Genomic DNA, 22,261 nt, shown 5'->3' with positions numbered 1-22,261 from the left:
CCCCAGAAAGAACAGGTGGAGGGTTTTCGGGGTGGCACAGAGCAGGGATACGAAAGTTGGGGGACCAGTTTGTGGACGGGAAGTTCGCGAGCTTGGGTGAGCTGGAGGAGAAGTACGGGCTCCCCCCGGGGAACACCTTCAGGTACTTACAGGTAAGGGCGTTTGCCGGAAATGCAGGAGGAGGAGGAGGCCTCTGGTGGAGTTGAAAGGTAAGTGGGAGGAGGAGTTGGGAGAGGAGATCGAAGAGGGGACGTGGGCAGATGCCCTAGGGAGGGTGAGTTCTTCCTCTTCGTGCGCGAGGCTCAGCCTCGTACAGTTTAAGGTGCTGCACAGGGCACACATGACCAGGACAAGGATGAGTCGGTTCTTTGGGGGTGAGGACAGGTGTGTTAGGTGCTCAGGGAGCCCAGCAAATCACACCCATATGTTCTGGGCATGCCCAGCGCTGGAGGAATTTTGAAAGGGCGTAGCGAGGACGGTGTCGAGGGTGGTAGGATCCAGGGTCAGAGCGGGCTGGGGGCTCACAATATTTGGGGTGGCAGAGGAGCCGGGAGTGCAGGAGGTGAAAGAGGCCGGAATTCTGGCCTTTGCGTCCCTGGTAGCCCGGCGAAGGATTCTCCTTCAGTGAAAAGATGCGAGGCCCCCAAGAGTGGAATCCTGGATCAGCGATATGGCAGGGTTCATTAAATTGGAGAGGGTGAAATTCGCCTTGAGAGGGTCGGTACAAGGGTTCTTTCGGCGATGGCAACCGTTCTTAGACTTTCTGGCAGAACGATAGACATTGGTCAATGGCAGCAGCAGCTCGGGGGGTGGGGGGTGGGGGGGGGGGGGGGTTACTTTATTTTTGTTTATGTTATTTACACTGGAGGGTCTGAGGGGGTGTATACACCTGTTGTGTTAAGTCGGGGTGTTAATGTTAATTTATTATTTATGTACGGGGGGAGGGGTTTGGGGGGTTGCTTTTTTAGATTGTGTGTTGTACTTAACCCTGTTGGGTTCTTTTTTCTTTTTCATTTTGTTATTGATATTTTATGAAAACCTTTAATAAAAATTAGGGAAAAAAAAAACAAGGACTCCTACATCAGATTTCTATTTTCAGCTCCGCCTCCAACACCATAATCCCAACCAAACTCGTATCAAAGCTCCAAAATCTAGGACTTGGCTCCTCACTCTGCAACTAGATCCTCGACTTTCTGACCCACAGACCACAATCAGTAAGAATAAACAACACCTACTCCACAATAGTCTTAAATGCCGGGGCCCCATAAGGCTGCTTACGTAGCCCCCTACTATAGTCCCTGTGCACCCACAACTGCGTGGCAAAATTTGGTTCCAAGTCCATCTACAAGTTTGCTGACGATACAACCATAGTGGGCTTGATCTCGAATAGCGACAAGTTAGAATACAGGAGGGTGATAGAGAACCTAGTGGAGTGATGCAGCGACAACAATCTCTCCCTCAATGCCGGCAAAACTAAAGAGCTGGTCATTGTCTTCAGGAAGCAAAGTACTGTACACATCCCTGTCAGCATCAATGGGGCCGAGGTGGAGATGGTTAGCAGCTTCAAATTCCATGGGGTACACATCTCCAAAAATTTGTCCTGGTCCACCCACGTCAACGCTATCACCAAGAAAGCACAACAGTGCCTACCTATACTTCTTCAGGAAACTAAAGGAAATTTGGCATGTCCGCATAAACTCTTCTAACTTTTACAGATGCACCATAAAAAGCATTCTATCTGGCTGCATCTCAGCCTGGTATGGCAACTGCTCGGCCCAAGACCGCAAGAAACTTCAGAGAGTCGTGAACACAGCCCAGTCCATCACACAAATCTTCCTCCCGTACATTGACACCATCTACACCTCCCGCTGCCTGGGGAAAGCCGGCAGCATAATCAAAGACCCCTCCAACCCAGCTTACTCACTCTTCCATCGGGTAGGAGATACAAAAGTCTGAGAATATGTACGATCAGACTCAAAAACAGATTCTCCCCACTGTTGCCAGACTCCGAAACAACCCACTTATGGACTATCCTGATTAACACTACACCCCTGTATGCTTCACCCGATGCCGGTGTTTATGTCGTTACATTGTGTACCTTGTGTTGCCCTATTATGTTTTTTTTTCTGATTTTATTTTTATGTACTTAATGATCTGTTGAGCTGCTTGCAGAAAAATACTTTTCACTGTACCTCGGTACACTTGACAATATGCAAAATGCAATCCTTAGTGTGAGGACTCGCCCTGTAGGCAGTCAGCTTGCATCTTGATCTTTGTATTGTGCTGAGTCTTTTTGGTAGTTTTTGAAGCATATGGGAATATTTGGAAACAAGACTATATGCTGCAGCTGTGAAGCAAAGGGGTTTGACTTTAATTAGAGTTAGGAAATCTTTATCATAAAATTTGTGATTTGCAGAAGTTCACTGTTTCTTTTCTAGGCTGAATCAGTAAATGAAAAGCCACTAAAGTTGTTTCTTTTAATATATTTCAACAAAAACTGCACAGTGAATTTGTAACACTAAATTCAATAGTAATAATGGTGAAACTGCGTATTCTGATTATTTGTATGGATTAAGAGGTTTGAATACTGATTTAAAAAAAAAAAAAAAGTCTGATATTGTTCGGCATTTGTTCAAACGGAATCTAAGGTTTCATTTACTTATGACTGTTGTCTGCTGCCCTCAGGTCCAGAACGCAGGAGTATTGAGATTGATGCTAAAAACAAAAAAATCACAGCATACCATGAATCAGGACATGCGATAGTCGCACATTTTTCAAAACATGCTATGCCTATTAACAAAGCTACAATAATGCCAAGAGGACCTACGCTCGGACATGTAAGTGTAAAATCACACTTCTTGCAAGACAAAAGTTTAATCATTCATTTTGTTTGGATCAGTTCCATTTTAAAACCAATGTAAATATTGCCAGGAATGTTGAATTTTTAAATGCAGTTTAACTGGCAGCTTGATGCAGTATTGCAATTTGACAAAAGAGTGGTTGCTTTTATAGATGAAAAAAAAAAAAAATTTGGAGCACCCAATTTTCTTCTTCCAATTAAGGGGCAATTTAGCGTGGTCAACCCACCAACACTGCACACCTTTGGGTTGTGGGGGTAAAACCCACGCAGACACGGAGAATGTGCAAATTCCACACTGACAGTGACCCAGGGCCGGGATTCGAATCCAGGTCCTCAGCGCCGTAGGCAGCAGTACCAACCGCTGTGCCGCCCTAGTTTTATAGATTATCATTACTTGACAGGAGGAACTACCACTAATTTTTTTTCTTTATTAATGTAACATCATCTAAAAGGTCATTTGGCTTATGTTACAGATAAAATCTGTTATGATCTCTGTAGAGACCATTAACATTTGAAGAGAAATTTGAGCACCCCGTGACTAACTGAAAGAACTATGTCACAAGATTTTGAATAAAAAGTAAAATACAGCAAGCAAAATTAACACTATATAATTGGTCAAGACTTGAAATAAATCCAGTTCCCCGTACATTGCAAGATCTTGAAGGTTAATTCTTTTCTCCTTCTGGGATTAAACCATATATACCAGCTGCTTCAGAATTCACTTTGTTTCGTTCTCTGTGTTCTGGCTAATTGCTAAAGAATGAGATTTCATTTGGATCCTTCCATTAGCTTTTGACTAAGCAACTCTCCGACTTTCCGTCAAATTCACACAATTGTGGACTTCTCAGCTCTAGCTTAGGCCTTACTGCATTCCTGCTTAGTGATTCAAAAATCAGGAACACTCATGGATCCTAATGACTTCTACGTTCCTTGTCCTGGATTTGCACAGAGCTTTGATTTTCTTTTTCTTTTTAAAAAAAATTTAAAATACCCAATTATTTTTTTCCAATTAAGTGTCAATTTAACGTGGCCAGTCCACCTACATCTTTGGGTTGTGGGGGTGGGATCCATGCAGGCACGAGAGAATGTGCAAACTCCACACAGATAGTGATCGAACCTGGGTCCTCAGCGCTGTGAGGCAGTAGTGCTAGCCACAGTGTCACCCCTTACGGAGAGCTTTCTTCCAGTCTCCTCCCACAGTCCCTATACAGCTCCTGGCAGATTCTACCCCTGCCTTCTCGAAGCACCAACAAGCTGACTGCTGGTCACCTGTTTCTGTGAGCAATTAGAAATGGATAAATAAAATTAAGGAATTTTTCTGAACCCTGTGCCCCAATGGCAATGTGGCATAATTTGTAATGTTTCAAAGAAAAATGGAAATTAATTATCTTTGACCTTCCGGACAACCGATTGATTCTATGACTTGCATGATTAATTAACCTTGAATGGCATTAACGTCATACTTTCCAGACTTACTGGTTCCACCAAGAAACCCTCTTGTTTACAAAGGTGCTTTAAGCTTCTCTGACCCGGGCAGTACGTTAATAATTTAAATCCCTTATTGAAATACCTGTGGATCATAGAATTTACAACGCAGAAGGAGGTCATTTGACCCATCAAGTCGGCACCGGCACTTGGAAAGAACACCCGACTTAAGCCCATGCCTCCACCCTATCCCCGTAACCCACCTAATCTTTTGGACACTAAGCGGCAATTGAGCATGGCCAATTTACCTAACCACATCTTTGGACAGTGAGAGGACCCGGAGGAAACTCATCTTACTCCACACTCACCCGAGGCCGGAATTGAACCCAGGGCCCTGGAGCTGTGAGGCAGCAATGCTAACCACTGTGCCACAGTGCTCTATTGTTTAAGTTTTCTCAGTTCAAGATATGACCTTATAAAATAAACATACATTATTCTTTTGAACTGTTATTTCTCCAGTTATGTTAACCAGTTTCTCATCCAAGTGCTTCCATTTATCTGCTTTTCGAAATTCCAAAACTACAAAAGCTATTTCCAGAAACATGAATTATAAAATAAGATATTCATGACATTTGCTAACATAGAACATAGAAAAATACAGCACAGAACAGGCCCTTCAGCCCACAAATTTGTGCCGAACCTTTGTCCTAGATTAATCATAGATTATCATAGAATTTACAGTGCAGAAGGAGGCCACCCGGCCCATCGAGTCTGCACCGGCTCGTGGAAAGAGCACCCTACCCAAGGTCAACACCTCCACCCTATCCCCACAACCCGGCAACCCCACCCAACACTAAGGGCAATTTTGGACACTAAGGGCAATTTATCACGGCCAGTCCACCTAACCTGCACATCTTTGGACTGTGGGAGGAAACCGGAGCACCCGGAGGAAACCCACGCGCACATGGGGAGGATGTGCAGACTCCGCACAGATGGTGACCCAAGCCGGAATCGAACCTGGGACCCTGGAGCTGTGAAGCAATTGTGCTATCCACAATGCTACTGTGCTGCCCTTTAGAACAAATAAATCTACACTATATCATTCCACCGTAATCCATGTACCTATCCAATAGCTGCTTGAAGGTCCCTAATGTTTCCGACTCAACTACTTCCACAGGCAGTGCATTCCATGCCCCTACTACGCTCTGGGTAAAGAACCTACCTCTGACATCCCCCCCCCCCTATATCTTCCACCATTCACCTTAAATTCATGTCCCCTTGTAATAGTTTGTTCCAACCGGGGAAAAAAGTCTCTGACTGTCTACTCTATCTATTTCCCTGAACCTCTGTCAAGTCGCCCCTCATCCTTCTCCGTTCTAATGAGAAAACGCCTAGCACCCTCAACCTTTCCTCGTAAGACTTACTCTCCATTCCAGGCAACATCCTGGTAAATCTCCTTTGCACCTTTTCCAAAGCTTCCACATCCTTCCTAAAATGAGGCGACCAGAACTGTACACAGTACTCCAAATGTGGCCTTACCAAAGTTTTGTACAGCTGCATCATCACCTCATGGCCCTTAAATTCAGTCCCTCTGTTAATGAACGCGAGCACACCATAGGCCTTCTTCACAGCTCTATCCATTTGAGTGGCAACTTTCAAAGATGTATGAACATAGACCCCAAGATCTCTCTGCTCCTCCACATTGCCAAGAACTCTACCGTTAACCCTGTATTCCGCATTCATATTTGTCCTTCCAAAATGGACAACCTCACACTTTTCAGGGTTAAACTCCATCTGCCACTTCTCAGCCCAGCTCTGCATCCTATCTATGTCTCTTTGCAGCCGACAACTGCCCTCCTCACTATTCACAACTCCACCAATCTTCGTATCGTCTGCAAATTTACTGACCCACCCTTCAACTCCCTCATCCAAGTCATTAATGAAAATCACAAACAGCAGAGGACCCAGAACTGATCCCTGCGGTACGCCACTGGTAACTGGGCTCCAGGCTGAATATTTGCCATCCACCACCACTCTCTGACTTCTATCGGTTAGCCAGTTCGTTATCCAACTGGCCAAATTTCCCACTATCCCATGCCTCCTTGCTTTCTGCAGAAGCCTACCATGGGGAACCTTATCAAATGCCTTACTAAAATCCATGTACACTACAATCCACTGCTTTACCTTCATCCACATGCTTCGTCACCTCCTCAAAGAATTCAATAAGACTTGTAAGGCAAGACCTACCCCTCACAAATCCGTGCTGACTATCCCTAATCAAGCAGTGTCTTTCCAGATGCTCAGAAATCCTATCCTTCAGTATCTTTTCCATTACTTTGCCTACCACCGAAGTAAGACTAACTGGCCTGTAATTCCCAGGGTTATCCCTAGTCCCTTTTTTGAACAGGGGCACGACATTCGCCACTCTCCAATCCCCTGGAACCACCCCTGTTGACAGTGAGGAAAAATGAAATGAAATGAAAATCGTTTATTGTCACAAGTAGGCTTCAAATGAAGTTACTGTGAAAAGCCCCTAGTCGCCACATTCCGGCGCCTGTTCGGGGAGGCTGGTACGGGAATCGAACCGTGCTGCTGGCCTGCCTTGGTCTGCTTTCAAAGTCAGCGATTTAGCCCTGTGCTAAACCAGCCCCAAAAAGACGAAAAGATCATTGCCAACGGCTCTGCAATTTCTTCTCTTGCTTCCCATAGAATCCTTGGATATATCCCGTTAGGCCCGGGGAACTTGTCTATCCTCAAGTTTTTCAAAATGCCCAACACATCTTCCTTCCTAAGAAGCATTTCCTCGAGCTTACCAGTCTGTTTCACAATGTCCTCTCCAACAATATGGCCCCTCTCATTTGTAAATACAGAAGAAAAGTACTCATTCAGGACCTCTCCTATCTCTTCAGACTCAATACACAATCTCCCGCTACTGTCCTTGATCGGACCTACCCTCGCTCTAGTCATTCTCACATGTGTAAAAGGCCTTGGGGTTTTTCTTGATCCTACCCGCCAAAGATTGTCCGTGCTCCCTCTTAGCTCTCCTAATCCCTTTCTTCAGTTCCCTCCTGGCTATCTTGTATCCCTCCAGCGCCCTGTCTGAACCTTGTGTCCTCAGCCTTACATAAGTCTCCTTCTTCCTCTTAACAAGACATTCAACCTCTCTTGTCAACCATAGTTCCCTCACTCGACCATCTCTTCCCAGCCTGACAGGGACATACATATCAAGGACACGTAGTACCTGTTCCTTGAACAAGTTCCACATTTCACTTGTGTCCTTCCCTGACAGCCTATGTTACCAACTTATGCACTTCAATTCTTGTCTGACATCGTATTTACCCTTCCCCCAATTGTAAACCTTGGCCTGTTGCACGCACCTATCCCTCTCCATTATTAAAGTGAAAGTCACAGAATTGTGGTCACTATCTCCAAAATGCTTCCCCACTAACAAATCTATCACTTGCCCTGGTTCATTACCAAATCCAATATGGCCTCCCCTCTGGTCGGACAATCTACATACTGTGTTAGAAAAGCTTCCTGGACACACTGCACAAACACCACCCCATGCAAACTATTTGATCTAAAGAGTTTCCACTCAATGTTTGGGAAGTTGAAGTCAACCATGACTACTACCCTATGACTTCTGCACCTTTCCAAAATCTGTTTCCCAATCTGTTCCTCCACATCTCTGCTACTATTGGGGGGCCTATAGAAAACTCCTAACAAGGTGACTGCTCCTTTCCTATTTCTGACTTCAACCCATACTACCTCAGTAGGCAGATACTCCTCGAACTGCCTTTCTGCAGCTGCTGTACTATCTCTAATTAACAATGCCACCCCCCCCCCCCCCCCACCTCTTTTACCACCCTCCCTAATCTTATTGAAACATCTATAACCAGGGACCTCCAACAACCATTTCTGCCCCTCTTCTATCCAAGTTTCCGTGATAGCCACCACATTGTAGTCGCAAGTACCGATCCATGCCTTAAGTTCACCCACCTTATTCCTGATGCTTCTTGCGTTCAAGTATACACGCTTCAACCCATCTCCGTGCCTAGAAAACCTCCCTCCCAGGGAAACGCCTCTCTGGTTCAGATGCAACCCGTCCTGCTTGTACAGGTCCTACCTTCTCCAGAATGCGCTCCAATTATCCAAATACCTGAAGCCCTCCCTCCTACACTATTCCTGCAGCCACGTGTTCAACTGCACTCTCTCCCTATTCCTAGCCTCGCTATCACGTGGCACCGGCAAGAAACCAGAGGTGACAACTCTGTCCTGGCTTTTAACTTCCACCCTAACTCCCTAAACTCGTTTATTACATCCACACCCCTTTTCCTACCTACCTCGTTGGTACCAATGTGCACCACGACTTCTGGCTGCTCCCCCTTAAGGATCCTGAAGACACGATCCGAGACATCCCTGGCACCCGGGAGGCAACATACGTTCCGGGAGTCTCGTTCGCGACCACAGAATCTCCTTTCTATTCCCCTAACCATTGAATCTCCTACTACTATTGCTTTTATATTCTCCCCCCCCCTTCCCTTCTGAGCCCCAGAGCCAGACTCAGTGCCAGAGACCTGGCCGCAAGTCCTTCCCCCAGTAGGTCATCCCCCCCCCCCCGCAACAGCATCCAAAATGGTATACTTGTTTTGAAGGGGAACGGCAACGAGGGATCCCTGCACTGTCTGCCTGTTTGTTTTCTTTCCCCTGACTGTAACCCAGCTACTCTTGTCCTGTACCTTGGGTGTGGTTACCTCCCTGTAACTCCTCTCTATCACCCCCTCTGCCTCCCGGATGATCCCAAGTTCATCCAGCTTCAGCTCCAGTTCCCTAACACGGTCTCTGAGGAGCTGGAGTTGGGTGCACTTCCCGCAGGTATAGTCAGCGGGGACACCGGTGGTATCCCTCACCACCCACATCCTACAAGGGGAGCATGCAACTGGCCTAGCCTCCATCCCCTCTTACCTTACAGAATATAACTGCCCTGTGGACCAACTGACCTGCGCCCTCCGACTCTGCTCCCAGTCAGTTTCACTCTCTGTAAACTCCTGGCTCCCTTCACGCTCTTTGTGGAAATGTAGGAAATGAAATGAAAGGAGCACCTTACTCCCTCGTCACCTAACTCCCTCAGTCACCAAACTCTCACCATAGCACTCAAATGCACCCAAATTCAGCACTCGGTGCAAACAAAGACTGCACTGTAGGTGGATCACTTTTATACTGTGAATCTAGCCTCTGAAAACTGGCCTAATCCAATTAACTAATTAACCCACTCCAGCTGCAAGTACCTACACGTAGAACCTTTGTTTAAAGCTGATTGAAAATTCACCTTCTTCTGAACCAAACAGCAACTTTTAAGTTAATTAACTAAATAAAGAAAGACTGGACTTTAGATAAAAATGAACCCTTATACTCCCTCAGTCACCAAACTCTCACTTTAGCACTCAAATGCACCAAATTCAGCACTCAGTGCAAAACCTCCGTGCCTTACCTGACTGAAAAATTACTAAGTAAATGCCAATATCAGAATCACAACACACTATGCGCAGAAGGAGCCCATTCAGCTCTTCATTTCTGCACTGGCTCTCCAAATGACAGTTCACTTAGTGCCATTCTCTTGCTTTCTTCCTGTAATCCTGTACATTCTTCCTTTTCAGGTAGCAATCTAATTTCCCTTTGAATGCTTTATTGAACCTGCCCCTGTCACACACCCATGCAGTGCATTCCAAATCTTTTCTAAAACATTTTACTGAGGCATCTATATGTTTACACATCAAACACAATCACAAAACAAGCCAACAGGGATGCAAATAACCAAGTCAACTAATGTACATTCCAAATCTTAACCACTTACTGTATGGAAATATTTTTCCTCATGATCGCTTTTTTGTTTCTTTTGCCAGATAGTTAAAATATGTGTCCTCTTGTTCTTGACCCTTTCACGAGTGGGAACAATTTCTCCCCATCTACTGCAGCCCTGTCATTTTGAATACCTCTATGACTGCACTTTAAACCTGTCTGCGACTTCAATGATGTATGCACATATACATACCCCAGATTCCTCTGCTCCTGCAGCATCTTTACAATTGTACCCATTATTTTACATTGCTTCTCTGCCTTCTTGTTACCAAAACTACTACTTAATAATCTTTATTAGTGTTACAAGTGGGCTTACATTAACACTGCAATGAAGTTACTGTGAAAATCCCTTGGTCGTTATATTACGACGTTCACCCTATCCCTATAACCTCACCTAACCTTTGGACACTAAGGAGCAATTTAGCAATGTACAAACTTCACCCAGACAGTCACCTGAGATTGTAATTAAACCCGGGTCCCTGGCACTGTAAAGCAGTAGTGCTAACCACTGTGCCACCCAAGCTTTCAAATTTTGTCAGTCCACAAATTTTTTTAATTGTTCCCTGTTCACCAAGATCTAGGTCATTAATATATCAGGAGAGTAGGGTCCCAAAACCGATCCCTTCAGAGCTTTGCTGTAAACCTTTCATCCAGTCTGAAAAATAACCATTAACCAGTACTGTTTGCTGTCACTCAGCCAATTTTGTGTCCGTGTTGCTTCTGTCTCTTTTATTCCATGAGGTAAAATATATCTAAAGTTCAAATCCGTACTATACAATAAACTGTAAATTGTGCTTCTAAAATACAATGCAGGTATTTGCGTGCTTTACAAAACCTTGCAGGGGCTTACCAAGTAGCTTATATTAAGCTTTCTGTGCAACAAAATTCTCTCTCAGGTGTCTTTGTTACCAGAAAGTGACAGATGGAGTGAAACCCGAGCTCAGTTGCTTGCTCAAATGGATGTCAGCATGGGTGGCAGAGTAGCCGAAGAACTCATCTTTGGAACAGAACAGATTACAACAGGTTTGTATTAAGGAACACCAGAATAAGAGTACGCCATTTAGCGACTCAAACCTATTGTGTCATTCAGTTAAATCGCAACCGATCGGTGAACTACCTTTGGCCCATATGTCTTAATATCCTTGGTTAACAAAGATCTATCAATCTCCAATTTAAACTTCGCAATTGATCAAGCATCAATTGCCATTTGCAGAAGAGTTCTAAACTTATACCTTTTGTGTGCAGAAATGTTTTCTGATTTCATTCCTAAAAGGTGTGTTTCTCATTTTTAGATTTGTCATAAACTTCAAATAGTTCATCTCCAATCAGTTACCCTTCATGTGTTGACAATTTCTATCAAATTCTCCCTTAATCTTCTAAATTACAAAAAATACAGACCTAGTTTGTATAATCTCTCATTGTAATTAACTCTTGAATCCATGCTGCTTTCTTTCCAAAGTCTATGCTTCCATTATATGGTGTGGTATCCAGAACTGCTCATACTACTCCGGGTGCATGACTTCATTTAGCTGAAGAATGACTTCTAACCCCTTATAATCTACAGTACGAAGTCTTACAACACCAGGTTAAAGTCCAACAGGTTTGTTTCGATGTCACTAGCTTTCGGAGCGCTGCTCCTTAGGTGAATGAAGAGGTATGTTCCAGAAACACATATATAGACAAATTCAAAGATGCCAAACAATGCTTGGAATGTGACCATTAGCAGGTGATTAAATCTTTACAGATCCAAAGATGGGGTAACCCCAGGTTAAAGAGGTGTGAATTGTATCAAGTCAGGACAGTTGGTAGGATTTTGCAGGCCAGATGGTGGGGGATGAATATAATGCGACATGAATCCCAGGTCCCGGTTGAGGCCGCACTCATGTGTGCGGAACTTGGCTATAGGTTTCTGCTCGGCGATTCTGCGTTGTCGCGCGTCCTGAAGGCCGCCTTGGAGAACGCTTAACCGGAGATCAGAGGCTGAATTCCCTTGACTGCTGAAGTGTTCCCCGACTGGAAGGGAACATTCCTGCCTGGTGATTGTTGCGCGATGTCCGTTCATTCGTTGTTGCAGCGTCTGCATGGTCTCGCCAATGTACCACGCTTCGGGACATCCTTTCCTGCAGCGTATGAGGTAGACAACGTTGGCCGAGTCGCACGAGTATGTACCGCGTACCTGGTGGGTGGTGTTCTCACGTGTAATAGTGGTATCACTGGTACGTCTTGCAGAGATTGCCATGGCAGGGTTGTGTGGTGTCGTGGTCACTGTTCTGAAGACTGGGTAGTTTGCTGCAAACAATGGTTTGTTTGCGGTTGCGCGGTTGTTTGAAGGTAAGTAGTGGGGGTGTGGGGATGACCTTGGCAAGATGTTCACCGTCATCAATGACGTGTTGAAGGCTGTGAAGAAGATGACGTAGTTTCTCCGCTCCGGGGAAGTACTGGACGACGAAGGGTATTCTGTCGGTTGTGTCCCATGTTTGTCTTCTGAGGAGGTCGGTGCGGTTTTTTGCTGTGGCGCGTTGGGACTGTCGATCGATGAGTCGAGTGCCATATCCCGATCGTACGAGGGCATCTTTCAACGTCTGTAGATGTCTGTTACGCTCCTCCTCGTCTGAGCAGATCCTGTGTATACAGAGCGCTTGTCCATAGGGGATGGCTTCTTTAATATGTTTAGGGTGGAAGCTGGAGAAGTGGAGCATCGTGAGGTTATCTGTGGGTTTGCGGTAAAGCGAAGTGCTGAGGTGACCGTCCTTGATGGAGACGAGTATGTCCAAGAATGCAACTGATTTTGGAGAGTAGTCCATGGTGAGTCTGATGGTTGGATGGAACTTATTAATGTCATCGTGTAGTCGTTTCATTGATTCTTCGCCGTGGGTCCAAAGGAAAAAAATGTCATCGATGTATCTGGTGTATAACGTCGGTTGAAGGTCCTGTGCGGTGAGTAGGTCCTGTTCAAACTTGTGCATGAAGATGTTGGCGTATTGGGGTGCGAATTTGGTCCCCATGGCTGTTCCGTGCGTCTGGTTGAAGAACTTGTTGTTGAAGGTGAAGACGTTGTGATCCAGAATGAAGCGGATGAGTTGCAGAATTGCGTCTGGAGATTGGCAGTTGTCGGTGTTGAGTACTGAGGCTGTTGCAGCAATGCCGTCGTCATGGGGGATGCTGGTGTAGAGTGCCGAGACGTCCATTGTGACGAGGAATGTTCCTGGTTCAACTGGTCCATGGGTGCTGAGTTTCTGTAGGAAGTCCGTCGTGTCGCGACAGAAGCTGGGCATACCTTGTACGATGGGTTTCAAGATGCCCTCGATGTAGCCAGAGAGGTTCTCACACAAGATCCCATTGCCTGAAACGATAGGGCGGCCTGGTGTGTTGGCCTTGTGTATTTTCGGGAGGCAGTAGAGATCTCCAATGCGGGGAGTACGTGGGATGAGAGCACGTAGGGTGCTCTGAAGATCTGGATCCAAGGTCTTGATCAGTCTGTTAAGTTGGCGGATGTGTTCCTTGGTCGGATCTGCGGGTAACTGTCTGTAGTGTTCTTGGTTGTTCAGTTGTCGGTATACTTCTTTGCGGTAGTCCGTTCTGTTCAGTACGACAGTGGCCCCTCCTTTGTCTGCTGGTTTGATGACGATGCTGCGGTTGGTCTTGAGAGCGCGGATGGCATTGCGTTGTGCTTGGGTGACGTTCGGGCTGTCTTGTGAATGCGACTGATGAATCTGGCATTGACGCGACTCCTGACGGCTTGAGCATACATGTCGAGTCTAAGGCAGCGGCCTTCCGGAGGGGTCCAATTCGACTCTTTCCTCTTCAGTTGCCGCACCGCAGATCTCTCGGTCTGCTGTTCCGGTTCATTGATAGTCTGCTGGGGTTCGCTGTTGGCCTCTTGGGGTCTGTGGAAGAATTCCCAGAGCCTCATTCGCCTGATGAATTCCTCCGTGTCTGCCACGAGACTGATGGGGTCCATTTTGGTGGTGGTGCAGAAATTGAGCCCTCTGCTGAGGACTTTGATTTCTTACTTCAGTACGAAGTCTTACTACACCAGGTTAAAGTCCAACAGGTTTGTTTCAATGTCACTAGCTTTCGGAGCGCTGCTCCTTCCTCAGGTGCCACAGCGAAAAACCGCACCGACCTCCTCAGAAGACAAACATGGGACACAACCGACAGAATACCCTTCGTCGTCCAGTACTTCCCCGGAGAGGAGAAACTACGTCATCTTCTTCACAGCCTTCAACACGTCATTGATGACGATGAACATCTTGCCAAGGTCATCCCCACACCCCCACTACTTGCCTTCAAACAACCGCGCAACCTCAAACCATTGTTTGCAGCAAACTACCCAGTCTTCAGAACAGTGACCACGACACTACACAACCCTGCCATGGCAATCTCTGCAAGACGTGCCAGATCATCGACATGGATACCACTATTACACATGAGAACACCAACCACCAGGTACGCGGTACATACTCGTGCGACTCAGCCAATGTTGTCTACCTCATACGCTGCAGGAAAGGATGTCCCGAAGCGTGGTACATTGGCGAGACCGTGCAGACGCTGCAACAACGAATGAACGGACATCGCGCAACAATCACCAGGCAGGAATGTTCCCTTCCAGTCGGGGAACACTTCAGCAGTCAAGGGCATTCAGCCTCTGATCTCCGGGTAAGTGTTCTCCAAGGCGGCCTTCAGGACGCGTGACAACGCAGAATCGCCGAGCAGAAACTTATAGCCAAGTTCCGCACACGTGAGTGCGGCCTCAACCGGGTGCTGGGATTACATTCACCCCCCACCATCTGGCCTGCGAAATCCTACCAACTGTCCTGGCTTGATACAATTCACACCTCTTTAACCTGGGGTTACCCCATCTCTGGATCTGTAAAGATTTAATCACCTGCTAATGGTCGCATTCCAAGCATTGTTTGGCATCTTTGAATTTTCTATAGATGTGTTTCTGGAACATACCTCTTCATTCACCTGAGTAAGGAGCAGCGCTCTGAAAGCTAGTGACATCGAAACAAACCTGTTGGACTTTAACCTGGTGTTGTAAGACTTCGTACTGTGCTCACCCCAGTCCAACGCCGGCATCTCCACATCCTTATAATCTAGCTATGGAAGCCCAGCCTTCAGTTAGCCTTTTTGATTATTTTCTGTATTGGTTTATTAATCTATGTCCCTTGACACCACCAAGTCACTTTGGGTCTCCAATGTTTCTCGCTTTTATTCATTTAGGAAGTATTCTACTCTGCTCCTTTTAGGCCCAGTGTGGGTGATTCATAGAATCCTAGATTTTACAGTTATGAAGGAAGCCATTTGAAATGAAATGAAAATGAAAATCGTTTATTGTTACGAGTAGGCTTCAATGAAGTTACAGTGAAAAGCCCCTAGTCGCCACATTCCGGCGCCTGTTCAGGGAGGCTGGTACAGGAATTGAACCGTGCTGCTGGCCTGCCTTGGTCTGCTTTAAAAGCCAGCGATTTAGCCCAGTGAGCTAAACCAGCCCCTATCGAGTCCATCGAGTCTTAACCGATCCTTGAAAGAGCACCCTACTTAAGCCCACACCTCCATCCTATCCCTGTAACTCATATAACCCCGCCTAACCATTGGACCCTATGGGGCAATTTAGCATCGCCAGTCCACCTAACCTGCACATCTTTGGACCGTGGGAGGAAACCGGAGCACCGGAGGAAACCCATGCAGACTCTGCACAGACAGTGACCCAAGCCGGGAATCAAACCCAGGTCCCTGGAGCTGTGAAGCAGCAGTGCTAACCACTGTGCTACCATGCCAACCTCAAATATTCCTGCATTGAAATCAGCTTATTGTAGTTTCACTTGACCTGTTAATATCTTTTAGTAATTTTACGCTTCCATCTACAGTGCTTACAATTCTACCCAACCTTGTCATTGGCCAATTCAGATATGTGTCTTTTTTATGAGCAACTTCAGTGATGGGATAAATACAGTGATTGGTTGTAGGCCTCACATAGTTCCTTATGGGACACCACTTAGTTGCGTTTTGTTAATTAGAGTATCTGCCCATTATCCCTACTCTTGCTCTCTTGCCGCTCAGTCAATTCAGTCCGGTTTACCAGACATAACCTCCATAAAAATCCATACTGGCTCTTTCTGATTAGCTGAAAAATTTCAGTCTCCCTAATTTCTTTGCAACAGTTAGGCTAACTGGACTGTAATTCCCAGGTTTCCTCCTCATCTTCTTTAAGTAACAGGACATGTGTACTTTTCCAACCTAAAGAAACAGCTTTTGAATTGTGAACTTTACCTAGAATATACAGCACAGAAGCAGGCCATTTGGCTCAATCAGTCCTTGGTTGGTATTTATGCTCCACTCGAGCTTTCTCCCATCTTTTATTATCTCAATTTACAATTCTAATAATTTATTCCTTTCTCCCTCAAATGCTTAAATAGAAGCAAAATATTGTGGATGCTGGAATTCTGAAATAAAAACCGCAAATGCTGGAAAACCCCTCCGATCTGGCAGCATCCCTGGGGAGAATGGCCTGAGGACATGGGTTCAATTCCGATTCAGGCAGCTGGTGAAATTTAAATTCAATTAATTAATCTGACATTCAAAGCTATGTTCAATAATGGTGACCATGAAGATATCCTCAATTGTCGTAAAAACCCAACTGGTTAGGGTATAAAATCTGCCAAACTGTACCTGGTCTGTCCTGCACGTGGCTCTGGACCCACAAAGTGGCTCTTAACTCCTCTGAAATGGCCCAGCAAGCCACTCTGTTCAGGGAAATTAGGGATGGGCAACAAATGCTGGCCGTGTCAGTGACACCCACGTCCCATCCAATAAAGAAAATACTGGAACTCCCTCCCTACATCACATGGACTGCAGCAGTTCAAGAGGTGGCTCACCACCACCTTCCCAAGGGCAGTTAGGGATGGGCAACAAATGGTGACATTGCCTGCAATGCCCACATTCAATGAAAAAAGAATCCCTTCAGTGCTCCTGTGGTAACGTGTTGCACATTCTCCGCACTCTCTGGTTAAAGATGTTTCCTCTGAATTCCCTCTTGGAATTTTTGGTGACTGTTATATTGAAGACCTTCCTCAAAAGTGGAAACGTTTCCACACTCAAAACCTGGTTTGCTTTTTCTTCATGGCATTGCTAATCTCTGGCGCATCTGTATTCATGATTCCTTTGTTCCTCAACACTACTTAGACTTGCATTTCCAAATAATAAGTGACCTCCTTAGTCTTCCTCCCAAAATATGCAACTTCCTATTTATCTGTGTTGAACTTCATTTTGCCAATTATTTAACCATTCAGTAAATTTATGAATGTCCTCCAGTAATTCGTGGCAGACCGCTCAGTATTCACTTAACTCTTTCTCAACCCCAAAATTTTGTTTTTGATTTTAAATCCTTAATGTAAATTGTGAACAGTGGTTGGAACACCGCTTCCCACCTCTGCCACTCCAAATAACTACCGTTTGCATTCAGTCTTGAAACAAGCATTATCTCACCGTTATAAATTTAGTCTATTAGGGCACCTTTATTGAAGGCCTTTTGAAATTCAGATAAATTATATCTATTGCATTACCATTGTCTACCCTGTTAGCCCCTCAAAAAATCCAATAGGTTGGTCAAGCAAGATTGGCTGTTTTGAAATCTATGCTGAGTATTCATTGTTATATTTCTAATTTCTAGATGTTTTTCAATTCTCTAACATCGTGAGAATTCTATTATTTTTCCTCCCACTGATGTTAAGCAGAATAGTCTATAGATGCCTCGGCATGTTCTTTCTCCCTTCTTTAAAATATAGGAATAATATCAGCTATTCTTTCGAAGGTCAATGTTTGACCATCTGCAATGTTCTCACATACTTCCTTCCAAAGCCTAGGATGAAAATCATCTGATCCTTGGCACATGTTGTTCTTCGGTGCTGCGATTTTCTTCATTCACTGTTATTTTGCTCATGTCAGTTTGGCTGAGGCCATGTCCCTGTTTAATGTTAGTTTTTTTCTGGGATGTCTAGAATACCATTTCCTTGCTCGGCAGTAAATATTACCATCAATTATTCATTATGTAAGCCATTTCTTTTTTTTGTATTGACTTATCACCATTGAAGATTTATAGAGGACTGCAGTGCTTCTAAGCGCCCTCTTTTTTTCCCCAAATAATTGTAAAAAAAAATATATTTATTTCTTTATCCCTTGCACATTTCTTTTCATTCTCCCTTTTTGTAGCTCTTAACTCCCTTTTGTTAGAGTAAAAGTAGAATAGAAACACTGGTCTGTTTTTTGTAACCGAAATACTGTAATTTTTAAACTTAGGTGCTTCAAGTGACTTTGATAATGCAACCAAAATAGCCAAGCTGATGGTCACAAAATTTGGAATGAGTGATAAGGTAAAGAGTTGCATTCTTATCTAGTCCCATTTTTCATACCGATGTTTTAAGTTAACTGCAGTGTAAAAGTTGCTTGGATCTGCTCAAAGTATCTACCAATATCTACCAATGTTGCTTCTGGACTGACTTCTCCACACCTCAGCAGTGATTTGTCATTACCCTTTCCCAGTTAAACTGTGTGCCAGTTTGCGTTGTTTGCTAACTTCCCTTTTTATTCTCTTCCAACATTATGAACAAAATACCAACCCAATTCAAAGATTTGCCAGTCAACCACAACCAATTCACATTTATTTTGCCCTTTCTCTTCAAATATTTGTTTTGTTGCATTCATTCCTTTATGCTTTCTGATCCAAAAGAATTGGCTTTTGCTTTGATGACCCTATTTGCCGTTACTTGTTTCATTACCATAGAGAAAAAGTTCCTGACTTGACTCAATTCACCAGTTTCTAACCCCATTTCTAACGCTTGACTCCAGATTGGTAACGCTTGGGGTTGGATTTTCTGGTTGGAGGTAGCTCACCACCACCTTCTCTAGGACAGTTAAGGATAAATGTTAGCAATGCCCACATCCCATGAACAAAACAAAAAAAAAAAAAGGTGGGTTTGATTGTGGGTCGTGTACCTGTCGCAAAACCAGAACTGTCAGCAATTTTCCCTGGGTCAGTGCCTTTATTATAGGAGTATGGTATAATTAGGCTGCCAGGATATGTGAGAGGAGGCAGGTGGGTGGAATGCCTCCAGAGGAGGCAGGAGAAAAAGGCATCTTTAAAACTTCTGTAAGTGTCTTGTATCTAACACCATCAAATTGCTGCTTTCAAACCATTTTGTCAGCCATTCATTACCATGTACAGTTAGAACCATAGAAGCGTTACAGCACAGAAAGAGGCCATCAGCCCATGTTTTTGCCAACTGGGGTATAAATCTAGCCACCTATTCTATTGTCACCTTCCTGCAGCCTTTTGGGTTAAGTATTTGAACTGTAGGTCCAGGTGCCTTTTAAAGGAGTTGGGGTTGTCTGCCTCAACCACAAATCTGGGCAGCAAATTTCAGACACCTACCACCTTCTGTGTGAAAAGGTTTTCCTACTATGCCCTCTAATCCTTCTAACAATCGTCTTAAATCTGTGCCCTCTGGTAACTGACCTCTCTGCTAGGGGAAACAATCTTCTTTAGGCCCCTAATAATTCTGTACATCTTAATCAAGTCACCTCTCATCTACCTCTTCTACAGGAATCAACTCCAGCCGAACTAATCTTTCTTTATAGCTGCAATTATCCAGCCCTGGCAACATTCTTATGAATCTCTTCACTGCTCTTTCCAGAATAATTATGTCCTTCTGTAATATGGTGACCAGAGCTGAACTCAGAACTCATGGCCCAACCAGTGTTTTATACAGTTCCAGCATTGCATTTCTGCTTTAATATTCTATATCTTGTGCAATAAAGAAAAATATTCCATATGCTTTCCTTACTGCCATACTCAAAGTCCTACAACTTTCAGGGACCTGTGGACAGAAACTCAAAGGTCTCTAACTTTCTCAATCCCTCTCAATATCCCCAGTCTATTGAGTATTCCCTTGCTTTGTTCGCCCGCCCCAAATGCATTACCTCACACTTTCAATATTGAATTCCATTTGCCACTTTCCGCCCCCTCAACCGAACCATTGAAAACATTCTGGAGTCCATTGCTATCCTCTTCACTATCAACTATAAGACCGATTGTTGTGTCATCTGCAAACTTCCCAATCATTACCACCACCCCCGGTGCGCAGCTCGATGGCTATTTTACTTTGTTGCCGTTCTGTTCATCTGCTTTGCAACAGGAAAATCTGGCACTTGGAATCCAATAACTTCAATCTGAGTTTTGAGATACAATTCAGCTAACCTCAACCTCATCTGCAATCCATCTTCAACTCTTGTGTACACCTCTAGTTGTACTTTAATAGAACACCTCATTAACAAGGTTAAGTGGGTGACTGACATCTAACATTACCCTATTCCCCATCTTTTTTTTGTTGTCATGTTTGCTGTTAACCTGAAGGTTACAGTTTCTTGTTGGGTCACATCTCCTTGAAGAAAAATGTCATGCAATGTTGTGATCACGTTCCTATTTTGTTTTTGCCTGTAGCTTGGAGTCATGACTTATTCGGATCCAGAGAGAGCAAGCCCAGACACTCAATCTGCTATTGAACAAGAAGTCAGGATATTATTGAGAGTAAGATTATTTATTTTAGACATGTTAATTAATGCAATACTGAAACATTTGAGCATATTTATGATAGACATTTCTCATGTCTAGATTTAGTCAAAACTCTAAACGTAATAGCTCCAGAGTCTTGAGCAAAATGACCTAGTTTGACAGTGCAGTACTGAGGGAATACGTCACTGGAACTACGTGCTTTCTGCCTGCTCTCACATTGTGGATCCAGGGGTTGAGATGTTATCAATATTGAATATTAGTTAATATAGTCAGCATGAATAAAACTAAATGATCTGTTCACAGTCAATCAACTTTTTAAACTTCATTTATGGGACGTGGTCGTCACTGACTGGGCCAGCATTTATTGCCCATCCCTAATTGCCCTTGAACTAAGCAGCTTGCTCGGAGGTTGTGAGGTAATTTAAGATGCTGTGGGTCTGGAGTCGCATGTAGGCCAGAAGAGGAAAGGCGGAGAGATTTCCTTGCCTAAAGGGCAGATTGTTTTTTTTACAACAATCGACAACGGTTTGATGGCCATCGTTACACTTTTCATTCCAGATACTTTAATATTGAATTCAAATTCCACCATCTGCTATGCTGGATTCAAACTTGAGTCGCCAAGCCATTACCCTGGGTCTCTGGATTACAGCACTAATGTCGATACCATGGTGGAACAGTGGTTAGCCCTGCTGCCTCAGAACCAGGGACCCCAGGTTCAATTTTGGCCATTGTCTGTGTGGAGTTTGCACATTCTCCCTGTGACTGAGTGAGTTTCCTCACTGTCCAAAGATGTGCAGATTAGGTGGATTTGCCATACTAAATTGCCCCTTGGTGTTCAAAGATGTGCAGGTTAGGTGGGGTTACGGGGATAGGGCGAGGGAGTGGGCACAGATAGGGCGCTCTTTCGGATGAGATGATGTAGCCTTGATGGGCCTCCTGCACAATAGGGATTCTATGATAAGCCACCGTCTCCCCCTTGCAGTTGTGGGAGCATGCGTGAAAATTAGGTGTTGCTTTTCCTGCATGACAGCAGTGACCACAGATTAAAAGTATTTAATTGTCTGTAAATGGGCAGCATGGTAGCACAGTGGTTAGCACTGTTGCTTCACAGCTCCGGGGTCCCAGGTTTGATTCCCGGACGTTCTCCCGTGTTTGCGTGGGTTTCCTCCCACAAGTCCCGAAAGACATGGGTAATTTGGACATTCTGAATTCCCCCTCAGTGTACCTGAACAGGTGCCAGAATGTGGTGACTAGGGGCTTTTCACAGTAACTTCATTGCAGTGTTAATGTAAGCCTACTTGTGACAATAAAGATTATTAAAAATTAAGATGTTTTCGGATATCCTTAAAGTTGCTGAGGGACTGCAAGACTTTAACATGTTTTGCACATTTGGTGCTCGTGCGCCCTGACCCACTCTGTGTCTCTTTCCCCCCCTTACCCCAGCGGCTCTTCTCTCATTTCCCCCCTCCCCCCCCCCCAAACACTTAGTTTGGTTTAGTATTGTTCCATGTGTTGTTTAAACTGTTAATAAGACAAAAAATTAG

General features: G+C 44.6%; 1 protein-coding gene and 1 long non-coding RNA gene across 3 annotated transcripts in view; one reads left to right on the top strand and one right to left on the bottom strand.

Moving 5' to 3' along the window:
- Positions 1 to 22,261, bottom strand: part of LOC140424878 (uncharacterized) — a 47,669-nt gene that overhangs the window by 11,112 nt on the left and 14,296 nt on the right. The gene's annotated exons all lie outside the window — the stretch shown is intronic.
- Positions 1 to 22,261, top strand: part of LOC140424876 (ATP-dependent zinc metalloprotease YME1L1-like) — an 83,100-nt gene that overhangs the window by 60,228 nt on the left and 611 nt on the right. For both annotated transcript variants that reach the window (XM_072508415.1, XM_072508416.1), the window contains exons 15-18: positions 2,686 to 2,837; positions 11,041 to 11,167; positions 18,446 to 18,519; positions 20,646 to 20,732. In XM_072508415.1, coding sequence (XP_072364516.1) covers positions 2,686 to 2,837; positions 11,041 to 11,167; positions 18,446 to 18,519; positions 20,646 to 20,732 — 440 coding nt within the window. The remainder of the gene's footprint in view (positions 1 to 2,685; positions 2,838 to 11,040; positions 11,168 to 18,445; positions 18,520 to 20,645; positions 20,733 to 22,261) is intronic.

Source organism: Scyliorhinus torazame, chromosome 6 (genome assembly GCF_047496885.1).
Source record: "Scyliorhinus torazame isolate Kashiwa2021f chromosome 6, sScyTor2.1, whole genome shotgun sequence".
In the NCBI taxonomy this organism is placed as follows: domain Eukaryota; kingdom Metazoa; phylum Chordata; class Chondrichthyes; order Carcharhiniformes; family Scyliorhinidae; genus Scyliorhinus; species Scyliorhinus torazame.
This window is presented reverse-complemented; position numbering and strand designations above follow the sequence as displayed.